General features: G+C 52.7%; 1 protein-coding gene across 3 annotated transcripts in view; it reads right to left on the reverse strand.

Annotated features, from left to right (window-relative positions):
- Nucleotides 1-19,289, reverse strand: part of FOSL2 (FOS like 2, AP-1 transcription factor subunit) — a 29,798-nt gene extending 10,509 nt beyond the window's left edge. Inside the window, exons 1-2 of one of the 3 annotated variants that reach the window (XM_030858070.3) lie at nt 19,132-19,289; nt 1,804-2,055 (exon numbers count right to left, since the gene is read on the reverse strand). In XM_030858070.3, the coding sequence (XP_030713930.1) occupies nt 1,804-2,055; nt 19,132-19,215 (336 nt within the window). In that variant the 5' untranslated portion in view covers nt 19,216-19,289. Of the gene's footprint in view, nt 1-1,803; nt 2,056-7,744; nt 7,977-11,976; nt 12,963-19,131 lie in introns of those variants that run through there. The other 2 variants (XM_030858068.3, XM_060309327.2) reach the window with 2 other exon arrangements.
- Between the last annotated feature and the right edge of the window lie 424 nt (nt 19,290-19,713).

Raw genomic sequence — 19,713 nt, forward strand, 5'->3', positions numbered from 1 at the left:
CATCTGTAAAATAGGTGCAGAGGGAAAATTATTGAATTTTCTATAATTATTGAAAATTATAGAAAAGCTGGTCTCCAAAGTCTCTTCCAGATATAAACTTCTAGATTTGGTGTGAGCCAGGTCCAGAAAAGGATGAAGAGTATTCAGCCCATCTTGCTTTGTTGTCCTGCTATCCCAAGAGTCCCTCCCAAGCCTGGCTCTTACTCAGGGGTCCCTTACATACAGGGAGAATCCAAATCGTCAGTGGCTACAAAGCTTAGCACCCTGGGCTCCCTGAAGGAGGCACATTTATAGAGGACCTTAGGATCACTGCTACTGCAATATTTATAACTACAGGTATGGAAAGCAGCAGTGAGGGGGATACTGGCCATTTGCCCCAGCAGCAGACAGCACCCGGGAGCTGTGTCTGTTACTGTCTATTACACACACCCCTCCAAGTTGCCCCTGCACAGGGCCCTGCCACTAATAGAACCAACCAACATGTAATGGATACAAGGCCCAGCTTTTTCCTCAGAGGAACGGGGCTCCTGTGAAAGCTTCCGGTTCCTCAGAGCAGTGACCCTTGTGATTCTAAGTGTCCTGGGGACTAGTGGCACTGGATCTGCAATTATCCACTGGGCACCACGTTTGAAAGGTCCTTGGATTGGAACAAGGAGTGGAGGTGGACAGTGGTTGAAATGGGGAGGGGTTCCAAAGCTGTAACTGAAGTAATTCTTCAAGCTAACATTTCATTTGAAAAAGGGATTCTACTGCCAAAGTATCTCCCTTCCCTGGACTTGTGGTGGCATGGTGCTGGAGAAAGAGCACCGCACAGGGGTCCAGGGGCCTGGTTCTAGGCCACGCTTCCCCACTCACTTGCCAAGTAGCCCCAGGTAGCTGTGTCCAGGCCTTGGCTGTGTCATCTGTGAAGGGGGACAGATGGGGCTCTTGGAAGGCTCATTCCCTCCTTTCTGGAATTATGCATGACTCTGATTTCTCTTTTGGGAAGCAGGGGGCCATCGCTGCCCTGGTAATCTGTTAATACAGACAATGGGCCTTTTGAGTGTTGGGTAGATGCTACCTAGAGAGCAGAGGCCCCACCCTTCGCTGGCGTCTCTCTCAGCCAGGTTGACTCCTGCTCAAAGCTGAGCCCCTTGAGGAAAAAAAAGGCTGATGATATCTGACCACCTCCCCCCCCAGCCCCGGGAGCTCAAGCAGCTGAGCAGACTCCAAAGACCCCAGTGTCCCTCCACTTCCGGAATGTGCATCCCAGGCACTTGAAACGGGGTCCTGCCTTGAGTTGGAGGCCTGAACCATGGAGGGAGAATGGAAGTAGTGTGGGCAGTACTGGTCTAGAAGGGGCGGGGGCCTTTAGGACTGCTGGGTGTCTACCAGACACTGGGAGACAGTTAAGGACTCCCCAGAAAGCTCCCAGCCAGGGTTCACTGGCTGCTTGTCCTGTGGCCCCTGTACCAAGTTATCAGAGAATGATACTGCTATAGGCAGGGCCTAAGTCCTGCCCATGTGCTGACGCCTCACCACTCACTATGTGCTTTCCCACCATGATCTCATTCGGCTGGAAGCAAGTCCTGGCCAGCAAGACCCTATCTCCATTTTGCAGCTGAGGAAACTAAGACACAGATTCTAAGGGACACAGGCGAAATGCCTGACTCTCAGGTCTCTAGCTCTGCCTCCACTGGTCCTGAGCTCCTTCATCTCCCCAGCGCTCCCGGAACGTCGACCCCGCTCCCTGCCAGTCTTCAGAGAAACACTGCGTTATAAGGCCTGGAAAGCCACGAATGCGGCTCCTGATAGGAACTGTACCTGTTCATCTCTCCTCCTGCGGCCCACAGTGGTGCCAATGGTCTTGATCACGCCGGGTCTTGGGAGGGCCATGTGCCCGGGGACAGAGGCCAGGCCCGGCAGGGGGCTATAGGGGTGCGAACGGGGGTACGGGTTGGACATGGAGGTGATCACCGTGGGCTGCACCATCCACTGCAGGTCCTGGCTGGTCGTGATGGCGTTGATGGTGGGGATGAAGGCGCTGCCTGAGCCAGGCATATCTACCCGGAATTTCTGAAATGAGGAGAAAAGTAGGATTGAGCCAATAAATACTGCAGAACAGGACAAGCAGAGCCAGGAGGCCAAAACTGGCAGAAAGTAAAGTCAGAGCCTGGGAAGCCAAGGTCAAGACACTGGGTGGACTTCCTGCACATCCAAGAATCAAGGGGATCTTAACTATTCCTGGGACCCCCATGTCAGATCTGCTCCCTGACTGAGGTCCTGGAAACTCCATCCCCAACTGGCTCAGCGAGGATGTGGTCATATCTCCAATGGCTTCTAGGATACATGTGGTCCCTAGCAGCTCACACTCAAGCAGGTCCTCTCTGAAGCCCTCCAGGCCAGCTAGGCCCCCATTTGCAAGAGAGCAGGCCTTCCACCCGGGGCCTCCTGAACTTCTGGGTCACTTGCCATTATTCCCGAGGGTACCAGCTTAGGATCCCTTGAGGAGATTTGCCGACCATCTGCTTTGCAGCAACGAGGATCACCAGGAAGGTTGTTATGTCTGCTTTCGTTACTTTCCAAACAGGCTCATGATGGGGTTGTGGCCCCATCAGGGTGAGACCAGGTCCATGAAAAGATAACCTCTGACCCATGAGACTGAAAGTGGTAGCGTCTGCTGCCAGACTTCCCCTTGCTGTCCTTGTCCTCCTTGACCTTCACCCCCATCTTGCTTGGGGCAGACACACTGTGTCTCTCTTTATCTATCTACATATCTATCTATCTGTGCTCACAGGCGTGTCTGTGTGAAACTTTGCTGCTAGCTCTGAGTTTTCTCCCTGTCACTTAATTTATGCCCAGACCACGTTGCAGAGCTCTGTGGAACATGCTGCAGGAAGCATTCTATTTAAAATATAAGATGATGACAGAGTACAAAAGCTAAAATGGGCCATGCTCCTCAGCAGCTGGGCTTGACCTTCCTTCAGGGCAGCTACTAGAAAGCGAGAAGGAGGGAGAAGGGAAAGATCCCCTACTTCCAGATTTTCGGGAGAAAGCTCCCCTCCTGAAACCCTCAGCCTTGGATAATTCCTGTTTCCACAAAAAGGTTCTGCACATCCTTTCTTCCCTAACTTGGTGGATGAAATATTGACAACAATAATAACTAACACTTACTGAGCACTTATTCAATGACAGGAACCATGGTAGTGTTTAACCTAGATTGTCCCATCAATTTTCCCTCTGAGGTAAGAACTACCATTATCTCCATTTTAGAGGCAGAAATTCAGACTTAGAGAGATTAAGTAACTTATCCAAGGCCACGTTCTAATAAGCAGTGGGGTCAGGATTCAAACCCAGTTCAGCCTGACAAAGAGGCTAGGTCTCTCAAATACAGTGCAACACAAGCTTCTGTAGCACTGTTTTTTCCTGCCTCAAAATCCAGCCCCAAGTGCTGGTATCCATCCCCACTGCCCTCGGACAGAGCATCAGGGTCATCCCCACCAAGGGTCCCTACAGACCTTCCCTCACCCAGGACTCCCCACAGGTCTGGTTGACCCCAGATGAAATCCCAATGCCATTAGCATGGATGCTATAGCATCTCCCCTGTATTGGCCCAATCAGACCAACCAGGATTAGAAGTGTCAGCAGCAGCGGCAGCTACCACCACCATGGGCTTTGCCCCTGGTGACAACAGCCGGGTTGCTTTGTGTAAATACTTCACTGCAGCTGAGGGAGCTGTGGACCCTTCGCTGTGGACCCTTCCTTGCTCACTCCCCTGCCAGCTGCCTGACCCTAGTCTGGGTAGTGGAATGTGGCTGTCTCATCTCCCAGACTGCCCTGGGGCCCCAGGTCAGGGGCATTCAGTGAAGAGAGTGACCCAGTGCAGTGGATTCTGGGATTCTGTGAAGTTACCAGTGCAATGGATTCTGGGAGTCCGTGAGGCGAGTTGCCCAGTGCAGTGGATTCTGGGATTCTGTGAAGTTACCAGCGCAATGGATTCTGGGAGTCCGTGAGGAGAGCTGCCCAGTGCAATGAATGGATTCTGAGTCACCTCCCGAGGCAAAGACAACTGGACTTTTTATCCGGAGCTCACTGAAAAGTAATAGGTGTATCTGGGTATGTGTGTGTGAAGGAGGGCAGGATGCAGTGAACACGGAAGGATACAAGTGGGAAATGATCTTCAAGGAGGAAAAACAGACAACCAGGGCTGGCTGTGAGGAGGCAGGGCAGTGAGAACACGTGAGCGGCTGAGTTTGTGCAGAAGCACTAAAACCCAGGCAGCTATGTTTCTCTTGGGCTGCTGGATTGGGAGGGAGAATGGGGAGTAGTCTGAGTCAGGAGGCCTGGATCTGAGGCCCTGGTGGATCACTGAGGACCCGGTTTCCCCGTCTGGAAAGGGGAGTAGTAACACCAAACTCACTGCACTATCATGAGGATTAAATAGGAAGCTGCTTGTAGTCACGGGCTCTAACAGCACACCAGCGGCTCTCAACCCCGGCTGCACGTTAGAATATTCGAGGAGCTTTTTAAGAACACCAATGCCGCAGCCAGCCTCACCATTACACGTCTAAATGCATTGCTTTGGGGTGGGGTTCTGATAAGGTGCTTTAAAAAAATGCCTGAGGAGGTTCTAACGTGCAGCCAGGGTTGAGAAACGCTGCTCCAAATAAGCGAAAGGTGGCGTCATCGTCATCACGACCACCGTTGCCACCATCACCATCCTCAACATGCATCGTCCCTGGAAGTGTCTGTGCGCTTACAGTGCAAAAGGGGTGGCCCCAGGGAGAATGCCAGCTTCTCATTCCTGGGAAGCACCCAACATTTTTATTGTTTCTCTTCCCAAGTCCGGTCCTGGGTTTGAAAGACACCCGAGGCATCCAGCAGGATGGTTTAATGTGACCTTCCACTTCTGTGGGGGAACTGTCAGCTTTCCTTTCAGGAAAGCACCCAAGAAATTCATTCCTCCTTCCAAAAAAACAAACAAAAGGGCTCCCATTTCAGGCTGGGAGAGGGAAGCCAAAAAGCTGAAGCAAAGCTGAGAGACTAAGATCCCTTAGGACTCAGTGGCTGACTCCCAGCCCCTCTTGGGGCCCTCCGGTCCACTCACTCTGTGATGGCAGGTCCACGGAGGGCCGTGCCCAGCCATCAGCCAGACTCCTTGCAGCAATGGCTTGGTCTAGACAAAACAAGACAGCAATAAAAACAAGGCAGTAGGTAATGACTGCCTCTGAATGCATGTACAACTTGTTTCAGAGGGAGGTAAAGCCATCTGGAGAACACACTGGCTCTAAACTGCAAGGAAAACACGTCCTAGCCCCTGAGGGGACTAGGGCTGTGATAAAGAAGGCTTTTGTCTGCAGGTGGAGGCTCTCTGAGACACACACAAGTTTAAGTGAGATCTGACAGATGTGTCTTGTCTCAACTCCAAAGGTATTTTTCAGAAAGCGACACTGGGGTTGGAGAGGAGAGGAGGGCCTAGGAGTCTGTAAAGCCAGAAGTCAGCCTGGCATTCTTCTCTGACAACAGACCCAAGAATCAGTCAAATGTCATGCTGGGGAGAAATCACGGCTCTCTACGAACGGGTTGACACTGGACAGAAACCAAGATGGGGTTTCCCAGCTGCGGGCATTAGGGTGGTTTGATCCCTGATGCAGCACCAGGTGTGTGCTGGGAGTGGGGGGCTACAGGAGGGAACCCAGGACCCTCACTTGACTCCCCTGGGGCTCTCCAGCCCCCCGGAAGCTCCTCCTATAGGGACAGAATCGAAGATGCTGGATGGCTGTGTGGTATTCCAGCCTGGCAGAGTCTCCAAATGCTTCCTTTCACTGTGTCATCCTGTTGACTTCTGGGTGGGCAAGAATGCCTATAAAAGGACAAACTGCCCCCCACCCCCACCAACCTCCTAGAGCATCTTGGCAAACTTCCGCTGTCAAAGGCCAGATAGTAAATATTTTAGACTCTGGGGGCCATGAGGTCTCTGTTGCAGCTACTCAACTCGGCCCTACTAGCGTGAGTGCAGCCACAGACGAGATGTAAACTAACGGGCGTGCCTGTGCTCTCTTAAGCCCTATTTACAAAAACACTCGGGCCAGAGTTTGGCAGCCTCTGTCCTAGAGGATCATTCTCATCTCTCATGCTCAGGTTAGTGGAAAAAGAATAAAGAGAGGAAGTGAGAAAGCAAAAAATCACAACTGTTCTTCTAACCCAGGGAGTGAAGGGATGGACTCTCACTAGACAGGTTGAATCTCCAGAACCTGAAGCCCAAGTTTGAGCCCTTACGAGCCTTGCTGCAGGTCTTTGGGCAGCAGAACCTCCTTATCCGGAAGCATCCTGAATTTAAGGGAGCTGCGGGGCCGCTCAGTAAGTACGTGTGTCCTCCCGCTGCCTATGAGAAAGACAGCTCAGAACACAGGGCCCCTAGGGCCACCCAACTTCATCAGGTCAGACAGGTCCCTGTAGCCCAGCAGTTGCTAATTTGGGAAAATGACCTTTCTGAACTCTGCAGGGCCTTGGATTCAGAAAGAAGGGTCACAACCACGGCCTTCTGTAGAAAGGTCCAGGAAGTAGGGTTTGGGTTCCTATTTTCTGCAGATGTGGATGGGGCAGGGCTTATCCCAGAAACTCCTCGGCTGGGCAGAAATGGCATTTGAGATGGAAGTCAGAGCTGGTGTTTTGGGCCCATCACCTCAGCCAGGTGTCTCTCCATCAGATTGATTCTTGACTGGGCCACAAAGCACTCGAGCCATGAACCCCACGAGTACCTGTGACCTGCCTAGGCAGGCAGAAAGGATTATCCATATCTGGGAAGAGACTGGGTTCTTTCTCTTAAGAACCCCTTTTTTTAGTTTCCCAGCACAGGAAAAGGAAAATTCCAACATCCCAGGAGACTGGCTTGGGGAAGAGAAGGCAGGGCAAATGCTGCTTCAAATGCCCCAGAATAACCCTGCTGAGGTCCAGTTTGACTCAAATGCTCTGTATTTTTACCTAACGTGGGGTGTTCTCCAAAACCTTCTATATGGAATTCAACCAGTTTTCACAGATTCTGCAGTGGACATCACTTTGACCTTTGACCTTTCGTTCCTCTCTGAGGAAAGCCACTTAGCTCACCATGGAAATGGTCCTAATAACTCGTGATTTCCCCAAATTTTACAAACACTATCTCAGGTGACCTGCCTCCTGTCAGGTTCACTTGAAAGAATCATGCTATCTTTCTTCACCTAACTGCCAGGGTGAAGCACAGCAAAGAAGAAAAGAAAAAAGCAAGGAAAATAAGGCGATCGACACAGAGTTTCCAGCAGGTTCCCCAGTGTCTTTCCTCCCAGGGCCCTTCTGGACAGAAATTCCACCCCAAAGCATGAGAGGACTCTCTCCACCATTCTGTGGATCCCTTTTGTACCTCCACCAATCCTGGGACAGCTCTGCACTCCACGGGAAGGGGATGCCATCTCATCTTCTCTACAACCACAGCAGGTGAGCGTGGCCAAGTCACTGCCACGTGACAGGGTGCGAGACAGCAGCGGGCAAGAGGAGTCTTACACCTTCCCTCTCCAGCCCAGTGAGTCCAAGAGGGACAGAGTTACTGAATGGAGTTTGGAACAGATATATTTGCCTCAATCAGGGCAGCTGCCGTCATTTTGAAATGCTGTGGCCATCAAAAGATACCACATACAACACAGATGAGACACATCCATTAAACACGAATTCTTTTTCTTTCTTTCAACAAACAGACCAGAAAGTTAGCCTCCCGAATTCTCAAAATCAGTACCTTTACTCCTGTATAGCAGAGTGGGGAGACATAAGGTCGAGGTGGCAAAGGTGCCTGCTTTTGGTGTGCCTTGCCTCGGTGACTGCTGTCCCAGGAAGACTCCTGAGATGAAGACCAACAGGATTCGGGGTCACACCCTGCTTTGGACCCAGACGATCACCCAGACCTCATACATCACACTTGGTTCTTCATATGTCAGATCTTTTGATAACTTCCAAATATCAAATTCACCCTCAAAAGACAAAGATATGTTAGGAGGGAGGGTTTTCAAAAGAATTTGCTGAAGGCAGTCCCAAAGAGGGATGTTGTAAAACCTTTCTGAATCTAATAGCCACAGCATTCAAATAAGTATTTAGTCTTCTCAAGGAAGAACAATGAAGGGGACAACAGTGATTTGGATGCGTAAGTTCGGGTGTGTTTGTAATAAGACAGAAAAGAAAAAAACAGAGCCTCCTAACTTTACACTCACCTTGCATAATGAGGCAGGCAGAAATAAAGTAATGGAAATGCACTCAGGAGTTTGGATAGGAAAATTCAACTGCCACTCAGACAATACGTGACTGCGGTTTCACCCCATTCACTTTGATGAAACAGTGACACTGACTTCCACCATCAAGAATCAGCGGAACAGACAAATTCCTGGGATAACATTTCGTTTGATCCTAATCTACAACATCTGTGAGATCAAGGCAAAAAAAAAAAAAAAAAAAAGGCACCAGACCCTTAATATACACCTCCCAACTTCCCACCAATTCTGAAGACCACCTCCCCAAATAAAATTCCCAGTGTCCTAATACAAACAATATCAAGAAAACAAGCCTTGGGAATTTGAAGACATTGTGCTGACAGATGTCAAAATAGGGAAAGAAAAAAAGCACTCCCTTTTCAACTACGTTGAAAAGAAACTGCATTTCAAAGTCAAGCAGCTCCTAGTTAACCACTGTTAAATATACGGCATTTATTTGTCCTGGATTAAAAAGAAAAAAATCCTAAGAATTCCGAAAACTCACCAGGTTAACACTCTCTGGGGCTGGAAAAATACATTCCCCAGATAGTTCTTCTAAGAATGTCCCGTAGGGGGCACTAGAGAGGTATGATTGGGGCTGACTTGGGAATCACAGTCATTTCTGGTAAAAGTTCTTTGATGTGAGGAATGTCCCAGCCTGGGTACAGTTGGCAAAAGTTCACTCTGGGGAATTTTGTGTGTGTGTGTGTGTGTGCGCGCGCACGCGCGCGCGTGTGTGTGTGTGTGTGTATGTGTGTGTCTTGGAAAAGAATGGTTGCCAAAGAAGAGAGCTAGTCTGGTATTCCTTGAACTGTCCCCCTTGATTTATTTTCACAAGTTATCTGAGGAACAGACAAATGGCAGCCTTGGAAAAGTTCTGGGTCTTGTTTTTGTTTTGTTTTTCATTAAAAGGGGGCCCAGCTGATGAAAACAAGTTATGAAATGACCTATGTTTGTGTAACTGGCTGAATTGCGTAATGCTCAGGGCCTGAAACGGTTTAAGAGTCGTGCAGCCAGGCAGGGCATATATCTGGTAGGTGTTTTCCTAGGAAAGTTAGGAGAGAGAGAGAAAACAACAACAACAACAACAATAAAAAGAAAAAGCCAGGAGGGGGAGGTGTGTGCAACTATTAGTGACAAATCAAATCACCAATGACCAACCTCTGAGATTAAAACTATAACTGGAACAGGAAATATTTTCCATGCTTCAAGTTCCTGCCATATACAAGAACAGAGGTTTCAACAGAGTTATCTGCCCCCCACCACCTTCCCCAAGTCACTGAAACTCATGGCCATGTGTTAAGATCAAGCTTTATGAAGTGAGAGAGGAGAGGAATGTTCTAGGTTGAGTAAACAGCAACAAACTTCTCAGGAATATCAGACCCCACAAACAAAGAGAGCAGAGAAAAATAATATTCACTTGCCCAGGGTGAAACCAGAGAATGCTCTTACACTGATTGGTCCGCTGAGATGCCACAAAAGGAAGAAGGACCATCACTAACTGTCAGGAAAGTCTCCCCGTAAAGGAAGCTGAGAGAAATAAAGTGACTACAGGTTTTATCTGGTATGCAATAAAGTTACCTCGAGCCAGAGTGGGGTCACAGACTTGGGAAGTAACAAAAGCTTCTCGCGTCAGTCCTTAGGACCACAGAACAGCTCTGCTCAAAGTCACAGAGATGAGAGAAAAAAACCCTGCCTCCCTCCCCCACCCCCTCCCTCAGGGGTGGATAGGCTGAGAAACTTGTCCAAAGCTACAATACCTTGCCAATCCCTCTGGTTTGAAAGGCGCCTCACTCAAGCTGCTGGGCCGAATGGGCAGGCGTATATGCAAGAACCCCGTGCACCAGTTAGTACTAATTGCAAAATCCTCATGTGTTACAGCATGCTAGGAATTAGCCAACAGCTGCTTTTTGCTTCGGTAATGAGGCCCCATTACACTCTGCTGGACTGAGTTCTCTTCCTTCTTCCTAGCACTGGTTTCCTGTCTGATTTTCTTCCAAAACAGGGAATTGCCTCCGCTCACATCCTGGGCTCAAAGCCCTAGTGACACAGATTATTCAGTTGGGGCACTGATGTCCGGTCTGACTTCCCATCTAGGCCCCAGGGTCTGAGAAAAGCCAGGCGGCGAGGTTGTAACATCTCAGTGATGAGTGCCACAGAAACGGCAGCCAAAGGAGCAGATGAGAAATCAAAAGATCCCTTCCTGGTTCGGAGAGGCAGAGAGGGACTGTTTGGGGGCTGTTGAACCGGAGGATGAGGGAATGGGTTATAAATGACTCTGACCCATTGCCTAACGATAGCTGGATTCAATACAAACCACCAATGGGGCTGCAAAGCAAACAAAATCAAACACTTTGGAACAAAATTGGAAACTCATCACCTTGGTACCCATCATTAGGGGTGCACTGGCTGCACCCTCAGTGCACAGACTAGGCTCTCTACAGTGGTGCTTATGGGGACACCAGGACAGGTAGAGGGAAGACACAGAGAAGCCGTTTTGAGGACTCACCAGGTACGGGGAGCCACTCTGGAATAAGATACCCCTCTTCAGTTACCAAAGAGCACCGTGTCTCCATTTTATTCTCCATCAGGGTCCCTCCTCCCTGGAAGCCCACCCCAACCCCTTCTGGTTGGCTGGCGTATAGAGGCCAAGGCCACTGCCTTACCAGAGCAACTCTTGCTGCAGCCAGTTTGGCTACAGACTCTGCAGATCCTGACTGAGGCGGGTTTCAGGTTCTAGCGGCCTTGTTTGTTAAGCCAGCTCCCTCACAAGCCTCGGGATGGGGGGGTGGCTGCTGCCGAGGACAGGCACCCCACCAGCACCACCAACCCAGCAGCACCCTCCTGGTATTTATTTATTCTGGTATTTATAGACAGATCGCACGCACAATCCCTCCAGTGCAAACCAATCCGCCTGCTTTAGAAACAAGTTGTTTTTCGGCTTCCAGAACCACTCAGGAGCCCAAGCGAGGTCTCTCCACCCTCCCCGCCCCCCTTCTCTCTGCAGGCGTCCTTGCCCCAAGGTACTCCCAGACCCACAAGGCGCCCCTTCTGGTGGCAGTGCAGACTCCTTCTCCGACCCTAACAGGAGATGGATGGGCGCCGGGCACCTAGGCGCAGCCGAGCCAATCAAGGCTGACCTCCTCCTTCCTTCCTGACCTTCGCACCTGATTCCCAGAGCGCCAACCCGCACCCACTCCGGATTACTTGAAGGAGCCCAACCATGTTTCCGAGTCCCCAACATTTTTCAGAAATTAAGACCGATGGGGGCCGGGGAAGAGAAGGAGAGGGTTTTTCTCAAGAATAAGGTCCCGAGATGTAGGGAGGGGCCCGTGGGTGCAAAGATTTTTTTTTTTTTTTTTGTCCACCACGGAAAGAGAGGAGAATGGAGGTGGATTCCTGGGAGAGGAGGTACAGGCTCCTGGGAAAGGGACCTGCAATTCCAGGAGCTGGTCTGGATGAGATGTAGTGTGAAGGATAGGGTTTGCTGGCTGTTCCAGCCCGCTCGCCGCTCCAGTTTAAAAAAAAAAAAAAGTGTTGGCGTTGGGTAGAGGGGATGAAAGGAGGTGTGGGCAGGACAAGACGAAAATCCAGAACTTACAATGGTGGCCCGTAGGAATTTTCTCGCCAAACCAAGAAACGGAAAAGAAAGCAAGAGAGGCAGTGGCGGCGAGAGGAAGGCGGGTATCCGCCCGCGCCGCCAGGTGCACCCGGGCCCCGCACCTACCTGCTGGCCGCCGCCGCCACTGGAGTAGGACTCGGCGTGCGCAGGAGAGCCGCTGCTGCCCCGGGATGAGGTATCAAAGTTCCCGGGATAATCTTGGTACATGATCCGCGGTGGGGGCCCGAGAGGAAACAGGGTGTTTTTCTTCCCCCGCCCTCGCCGAGGCCGCGCACCGGCTGCTGAACGCTGGCTCCCTGCGGGCCGCGCCTCGGGCTCTAGTCTTCGCTCCCGGGCTTCTGCCCCTCGGCGGCGACACCCCGGGAACAGTGCCCCCCGAGCGCCGAGCGCTGCACTTCTTTCCTGCTCTACGAGCGCTGCGGGTCCGGCTGTCCACCCGGTCCCTCCCACTAAAAAGTCCGCGCGTCCCTCTGTCCCTCCCCTGCGCGCGCCCTCCTGCCCCCGCGCGCAACCGGAGCTCAGCCCGGACCGCCGGCTCAATCAAAAATTGGAAAGTAAAAAAGAATAGGAGCCCGGCGAGTCAAGCCTGCCAGGTCTGGGGACCCCCGATTTCAGGCAGGGCAAAAAAAGGCGAAAAGAAAGGCTGCCCGCTTGGAGAAACTTCTATTTCCTCCTTTTAGAAAAGGAGCTGAGAATAAACTTCCTGTGGCCGACTCGCCGCCAGAGTTTCGAGCGGTTCGGACACTTGACTAGAAGAAGGCAGCCTGCGCCCGGCCCGCGGCCGGTGGGGTTCCAGTTGAGCCGGCGCGGAGAGGGACGCGGCTCCGCTCCCCGTGCCACAGCTGCGGCGCCCGGACCTGCACCCCTTCCCCGGCGCCCGCTCCCGGACGGGCCCGTGTCGCCCGTCCGCGCCTCTCTCACTCCCTCTCTCTGTCCCCGCCGAACGCCGTTCGCTTGCTCGCTGGTTTGCTCGGAGCCCCAGCGCTCTGCCCGAGATGAGTCACTACAATGGCACGAGTTCAACTCCACACTCTTTATTCTCCAGCCCCTGCACCTCACGTCAACCCCAGACTCCACCTTGCAGGGAGGAGCGCGCGGAGAGGCGGAGGGAGAAGGCCGAGGAGGAGGAGGAGGAGGAAGAGGCGCGGGAGGAGGCGGGCGCAGCGCCACCCTCCCTGCCACGGCTCCCGGCCGCGCTGACGCCAGCCGCACACCCAGCGCTAGGAAGGAAGGGGGTGGCGGGTGTGGGAGCGGACCGCTGGCGCGGTTTGGGGGAGCCGAGGCTCCTGGCCCTTCCCCCCCCAGCCCACCCCCGGCCCCGCGCCCTTGGTCTGCTCCACTGGCGCATGTTGCCAAAGATGGTCATTTGCGTTAGAGGACGCGAGTGCGGGTTCCCTCGCTTTCGGGTGACGTGGAGGGAGAGGGATTCCCTCGCCGGCTCCCCAGCACGCCACGGCCTCCCCCCCTTCCACCACCCTGGGAAGGGGCGCGGGGCGGGGCCCCCGAGAGCGGCCGCAGGGGCCTCGGCGCCGGGTTTTAGAAAATAATCACAGTCCCGAAGAGCGAGACGGGCGGTTCGGTGCGGCGCCACCGCGAGGCTGGGAGCCGGGCGCGCAGAGCCGCTCGCAGGGAGGGCGCGGCCGCGCATGGTCGTCGGCGTCCTCCGCGGCGCCGCCTGAAGCAGCGGGCGCCCTGGACGCGCTGGGTATCCGCACCTCCCTGAGGCCGGGCCTTGCCGGGGCGAGGCGCCGCCGGGCGGGGCCGGCCTGCCTATTTTCCCCTCCGTGGCTGGCTGCCCACTGCTTCCCGCCCCTTCCCCCCCCCGCCCCGTTTTTTCGGCCCTGAAATTAATTTGTTAGGAGTAGCCTTGAAGACGAAATTAAACAGTCAAGACATTCAGGCCGCCCTCTACGCTGGGCAATTAGGACGCATCTAATAGGAGTAATCGGGCATTATAAGCAACCTTGACTGTTACGAATTTGGAAGAAAAAAAGAAAAGGGAAGAGGGAGGCCCGGGAGAGGGTGTGCCCCAACGTTGTCTTCAGCTGTTTTGGAGCGAAGTTCAGGCAGTAGGTAGTGCGGATTCCTAGGTTCTCCCGCCTCGCTGGGCGGGGTGCGGGGTAAAGAGCACAGGCCCTGGAGTATGAACGCCAGGCTATGCTGTTTACGAGCTGTGAGACTTTGGGCGACTCCCTTAACCTCTCTGGGCTTCAGTTTCTTCCTATCAAACGAAGGGGTTGAGACATGACCTTCTAAGGCCCTTGTCAGCTCTGGAACTTCAGTCCTTCTGCAGAGATGATCCGGAGGAGCACTGTACTAGGAGTCAAGGAATTTGGGTTCTGGTCCAGGCTCTGCCTTAGTCTCGCTTTACCCAACTCTTACGTGTACCATCTGTACCCCCACAGGGTCCTTGTGAGGACCCAACGGGAAGATGTGTGAAGCCTTATGCACTGTAACACATCACGGTTTCGGTCCTCAGTTTCCTTATCTTTAAAGTGGGGGTGTTGCTAAGAAAGAAAAATAGAGCCGGGAACTCAAAGCTTTCCCGGGGCTCTATATAAAGCGCTGGCGTTTCCGGGACGGCTGGCGGCATCTGGCCGCCCCAATGGCCCCAAGATACGGTAATCCCAAACAATACTCGGGGTCATTGTTTACAACTATAAAACACATTCTGTCCTGAGCTCCATCCCCAAGGACGCGCGCGAAGAGGCGAGGCTGGCCGGGCTCCTCGCACCTCCGCCGCCGCCTGCCTGGCAGAGTCCCCAACTCCCCCGGTCAGGGCGAGAAGTGTCGGGCAGACGGATGCGCGCACCCAGCGCGGGGGCTTGGCGTTTTTGTTTTTGACTTTTAAATCCTGCGTCCTGCCTGCCTGGGTGTGTTTACGCTCCTCTCTCAGCAGGACTGTGTAAATGCAGTCCTTTGACGCAAAACCGTTCAGCCCTTTCCCCAGCGGCAGCGGCAAAACCCAGAAAACTGGGGGTGGGGACGGTGGGGGGCGGGTGGAGCGCAGGAGAAGAAATCGTGACACTTTCTTCCTCGCTTCTCCGTCCCATCCCGCGCCACACGGCCCCCGGCCGCCTTGGCGAGCTCTTGGGGGTCTACAAAGGGAGTCGCGGTCTGGGCGTCCAGGGCCCTCCCGGGAGCAGCCGCGTGTCGAAGCGGCGCGAACAGACGCACTTTTAGTTTTCCTTTGAGCAGCAGCGGCTGCCCGGGCCTCCCCCGCCCCGCGCTTGAAAATCCGGATGCTTCTGCGTCTCTCCCACACAGTACTTCCAGTAATTCGGGGGGAAAGAAGGAGGGGGAAAGGGAGCGGGTTCTTCCTCGGTGGCCTCCGCCGTCCCGGGCGCGTCCAGGCCCGGGCAGGCGCCGCCGGGAGCGAGCGGGCAGGCGTGCGCACCCTAGCGCCCTCACCCGCCCCCGCCCTGCCAGCTCCCCAGCCCTTTCCTTTCTTGTGGGTTCCCGTAAAGCCCAGCAGCCCCGAGACGTCTGCAGAGCATCACGGAATCTGTGCTGATGCAAGTCGCTAGCCTCCCTTTGGTGCGCCCCGGCCTGCCTCGGAGCGCTTTGATCCCGGCCTTCCCCGACTCCAGAACTTGTGTTGGCTCCCTCTGCCCGCCGGGAGGCCTGCGTTCTGCAGCCTGCCTTCGCCCCTCAGTCCTGGAGCACCAGACACAGAGCTGCGCCCGGTGCTATGGGCAGCTATGGGCTGGTGCAGCTGGTGCCTCGGACTAACTGTGAATGCCAAACCGAGAATTTACCTTCCAAGCCCAGTTCACTGCCCCCTCCGGGGGGAATCATTCCAGGATCACCCAATTAGAAGGGATCCTCTGACTCCCGGGAATAGGATACTAAGAAGAATAGGGGCCAGTCTTTCCTGAGCACTTACCAACAGTCAGGCCCCAGGCTGAATACTTTACGGGGATTGTCCCATGCAAGCCTCCGAACAAACGTTTGAGGTGGGTATTCTTCCCTGGTTGCAGATCAAGAAAGGGAGATTAAGTAACTTGACCAGGAAAATTAGTTAGAGGGTGAGTGACCCAGTTGGAAGTGCAGCTGGTCCTCTATGACTCCAGGCTCTTCCTCTTACCTAGGACATGTGTGACCTGCCTCCTACTGGAATGTCTTTGTTTCTCTCTTACTGGTCTCCAGAAAGCGTGGACTACCTCTGGTGCATGACTTTTCCTCCACTTAGAGGTTCTCCTTAATTCTCTGCCCAGCACTATCACTCAGGGTAAGGAAAGGTCATGTCATGTGAGGGAAGAGGAGGCAGTAAGCTGGGATGGGGGTCTCATTGCCTCTCTGGGTCTTGGGACCTCCCTGCACTGAAGTTAGGTGTTTCCTCCTCTGTCCCTCCTGTCCAATGTTTGGCCCCGAAATGGTTGCCTGCTCTGGGCTGCAACTGGCCCGCACATCTGAGTGCTGGACAGTTCATGAAGCCCTTTCACATACATGGCCTCGTTTTTCCTCACGTTAACATCTGCGCCAGGGATGTAACAACAGCCAGGGTGACTCTGGATTGCCAAAGTGGAGGCCGAGGAGCAGAGTGGCAAGGCAGCCTCCTCAAGATCTCCCAACCCGTGGTTGCCAGAGCCCGAACTCAAGCCCATCTCACCTGACTTTACACCCAGCCTGTTATCCATGCTCCCGGGCTTGACAGGTCAGAAGCAGAGTCCATGGCTTAATAATACATGGTCCTTTATCCACCATGCCTGAGAGAATGCCATCATTTCTGTATTGTGAACCATACATGTTGATGATGTTTGAACGTTTCTGAAAGCCAGGTACATGCTATCATCAGTGACTATTTAATACGGAAGCGTTTCTGTTTGTCCCAAGATCTCTGGATCACTCAGGAGTCCATCAGGAAACAGACCTCAACCCGGATGGTTCAAAGGAAGAGGCTTTAAAAATGAAGCATCTTCATAGAGAAGTGTGAGCAGGGCTAAGAGAGCAACAAGGGATCTTGCCACACCCAGGGCCTAGTAACAGCTGGAAACGGTGACCATGCCCAGGGTTCAAAAGGGAAGAAAATAGTGTTATTAGAACCTACTGCACATGGGACCACGGAAGAAAGGCCATCCATCAGGATAAAGAGAAGCAACCCATGCCAGAAAGACACTGAAGAGGATGGAGGAAAGGATCCCAGACCATCTCTCCCGTCCCCTGTCAGCCTCCCAGGCACAGCGAAGAGCAAGGAAGGGTGAGCAGTGGATCTGGCGGGGGTGGGAAAGGCACACTCAGCAAATGAGGAATAACCAGCAAAGATGCTATTAAACCCAGATGTATCTTCTCATGGGTGACATTTCAGGATGGGGGAAATACAGTCAATCAGTAAGTCTCACATCTCACCCCGAGTCGGGGTAAACATGAGAATAACGCGCACAGCTTTTCAAGCTGCCCCTCCCCTCCCTTTAAATGCCACTGATACATTCAGCCACTAATCCAGAGGGAATGTGTTATATCGTTCAGGTGTGGGGCAGAAAGAAAGGCTGGGAACCACGGATCAGAAGAGATCAGCATCTGGAGGAAAGAGCTGGATGAATAAGCAAGGTTCACTCCTCCCTGTGGCCTTACATTCCAAGAGGGGCCCACCAGCTTCAGTATTCTGAGGCATGACATGGGCCCTCACCCACCGTGATTCCCATTTCATGTATGGGGTTCACACCAAGGAGGAGATGTGAAAGCAAGGAAGTCCAGAAACTATTGCTCTAGAGGCCGACCTAATAATAATATTAAAACGGAATGTTCTGCATCTGGGTGGTGGTTACATCTGTACATATGTGAAAAACCCATCAAGTTCTACCCTCGGATTAGGACATCTATTTACTTTTAGGATATCTATGTACTTTACTGTATGTTACCTTCAATTTAAAGAATACAAGCAGACAACCACAAGCCCTTCTGATCGCCTTAGACCACATTTAGCGTTATATTGAAGTCTGCGCAAGACTTCTCAGAAAACATAGGCAAAGGAGGCCTTTCTGGTCCCCACTTATGGCCCCCAGGAGACTCTGAGTCGTGACTGCCCTAGAAAGACTCAGGCAGAAAGAAGGTGCTTCCCCAGTTGCCCACATGTGTGTGCGTGTGTGTGTGCGTGTGTGTGTGTGTGTGTTTAAGCCGGATACATTCCAGAGATAAGTTAACCAGTGCTATTATTCAGAAATATCTTTATGAGTCACAACAGAAGTTACCTCTGGTAGGAATGTTAGTTGGGTCTGGAAAGGAGGAACAGGACCGCTTTGCTCGCTTCCTCTTCTGGGTCTAAGATCTGCATGAGGAGAGGCAGCTCAGATTGGGCTTTGAGTTGAGAAGCAGAGGTCCAAGGATGGCCCTGCTATGGCCGGCTCTGTGACCTGGGCCAAGTCCCTTGATATCTCCAGGCCCCTGCTTTCTTCTCTGCCACCAAGAGGCTGGACTGAACATAGGCCCTGTCATAGGGCAAGGGATGCACAGAAGCCCTAAAGGGGGAAACTCTTTCCCTACCATTCCTCTACCGGCATGAGTCTCCTGCCAGGCATCTTCAAGTCCCACATGAAAACACATCTCTCCCACCCTCCTATCCTGAGGACCCAGAAGCCCAGCATGAGCTTCCCCACTCCTGCCCCATCCCAGGCCAGAGGCTCTAGGCAGGCTTCCTCCACTTCTAATCTGGTCAGAGCGTGGGACCCATCAGCCTGGCCCCAGGATTTGCCCAGCATGTAGAGGAAGGGGGAGGAGAAGGCTGAAGCCTGGATGGACGCTGCCTTCAGGCAGTTCACAATCTAGCTGAGAAAAATAAAGAGAACACACACAATAGTGCGGGCATAAAGCAACAACAATGGTGACACCTATAAAAACCTTTAATAGGGCTTCCCCTGTACCAGACAGTGTTTTAATTGTCGTATATATTAACTCGGTTAATATTCACAACAACTCTATGAGGTAGCTACAACCATCCCCATTCAACAGATGAGGAAAACTGACGTCAAGAGAGGTAAATTCACCCAAGATTCCAGAGCAAAAGAGAAAGAGTTGGAATTTGAACACCTGCATTCAGGCCCCAGACTCTTGGTATAGAAGGCGCTAACGAATCTTCCCCCTAGCTCTGCATGGAATCACGACAAACCATCTCTACACGCTTAGACACCCCACCCACCAGGGTGTCATCTGATCCTCTCAACAGCCTATGCAGTAGCCAGGACCCACATTATTGGCCCTATTTTCCAGATAAAGAAACTGAGGTTCAGGAAAGGTAAGCCATGGGCTGAAGATCACACCCACCTTGCATGCAGAGCCGGGTGTACCCAGGTCTTCAGACTCCCATGCGCCAGGCCTTTGCTTTTCTCCTTCACGCGCTGGGTCCATAGCGGATACAGGAGGAGCTCAGAGAATGACCAAGGGCGGGAGGCCTCGTTGCTTGATCCAGGTCTCCTTCCTGGATCTCCTCCATACTGAAAAACATGGGGATTAAATGACATAATGTTGGGCTTCCCTGGTGGCGCAGTGGTTGAGAATCTGCCTGCCAATGCTGGGGATACGGGTTCGAGCCCTGGTCTGGGAAGATCCCACATGCTGCAGAGCAACTGGGCCCGTGAGCCACAACTACTGAGCCTGCGCGTCTGGAGCCTGTGCTCCGCAACAAGAGAGGCCGCGACAGTGAGAGGCCCGCGCACCGCGATGAAGAGTGGCCCCCGCTCGCCGCAACTGGAGAAAGCCCTCCCACAGAAACGAAGGCCCAACACAGCCAATAAATAAATAAATAAATTTATTAAAAAAAAAAAAAAATGACATAATGTTTGCATTTTGATTTAGAATATTTAAGCAAGGGGGGAAGCATATGTATTTTTTCACACACATATATGT

Source organism: Globicephala melas, chromosome 12 (genome assembly GCF_963455315.2).
Source record: "Globicephala melas chromosome 12, mGloMel1.2, whole genome shotgun sequence".
Classification (NCBI taxonomy): Eukaryota; Metazoa; Chordata; class Mammalia; order Artiodactyla; family Delphinidae; genus Globicephala; species Globicephala melas.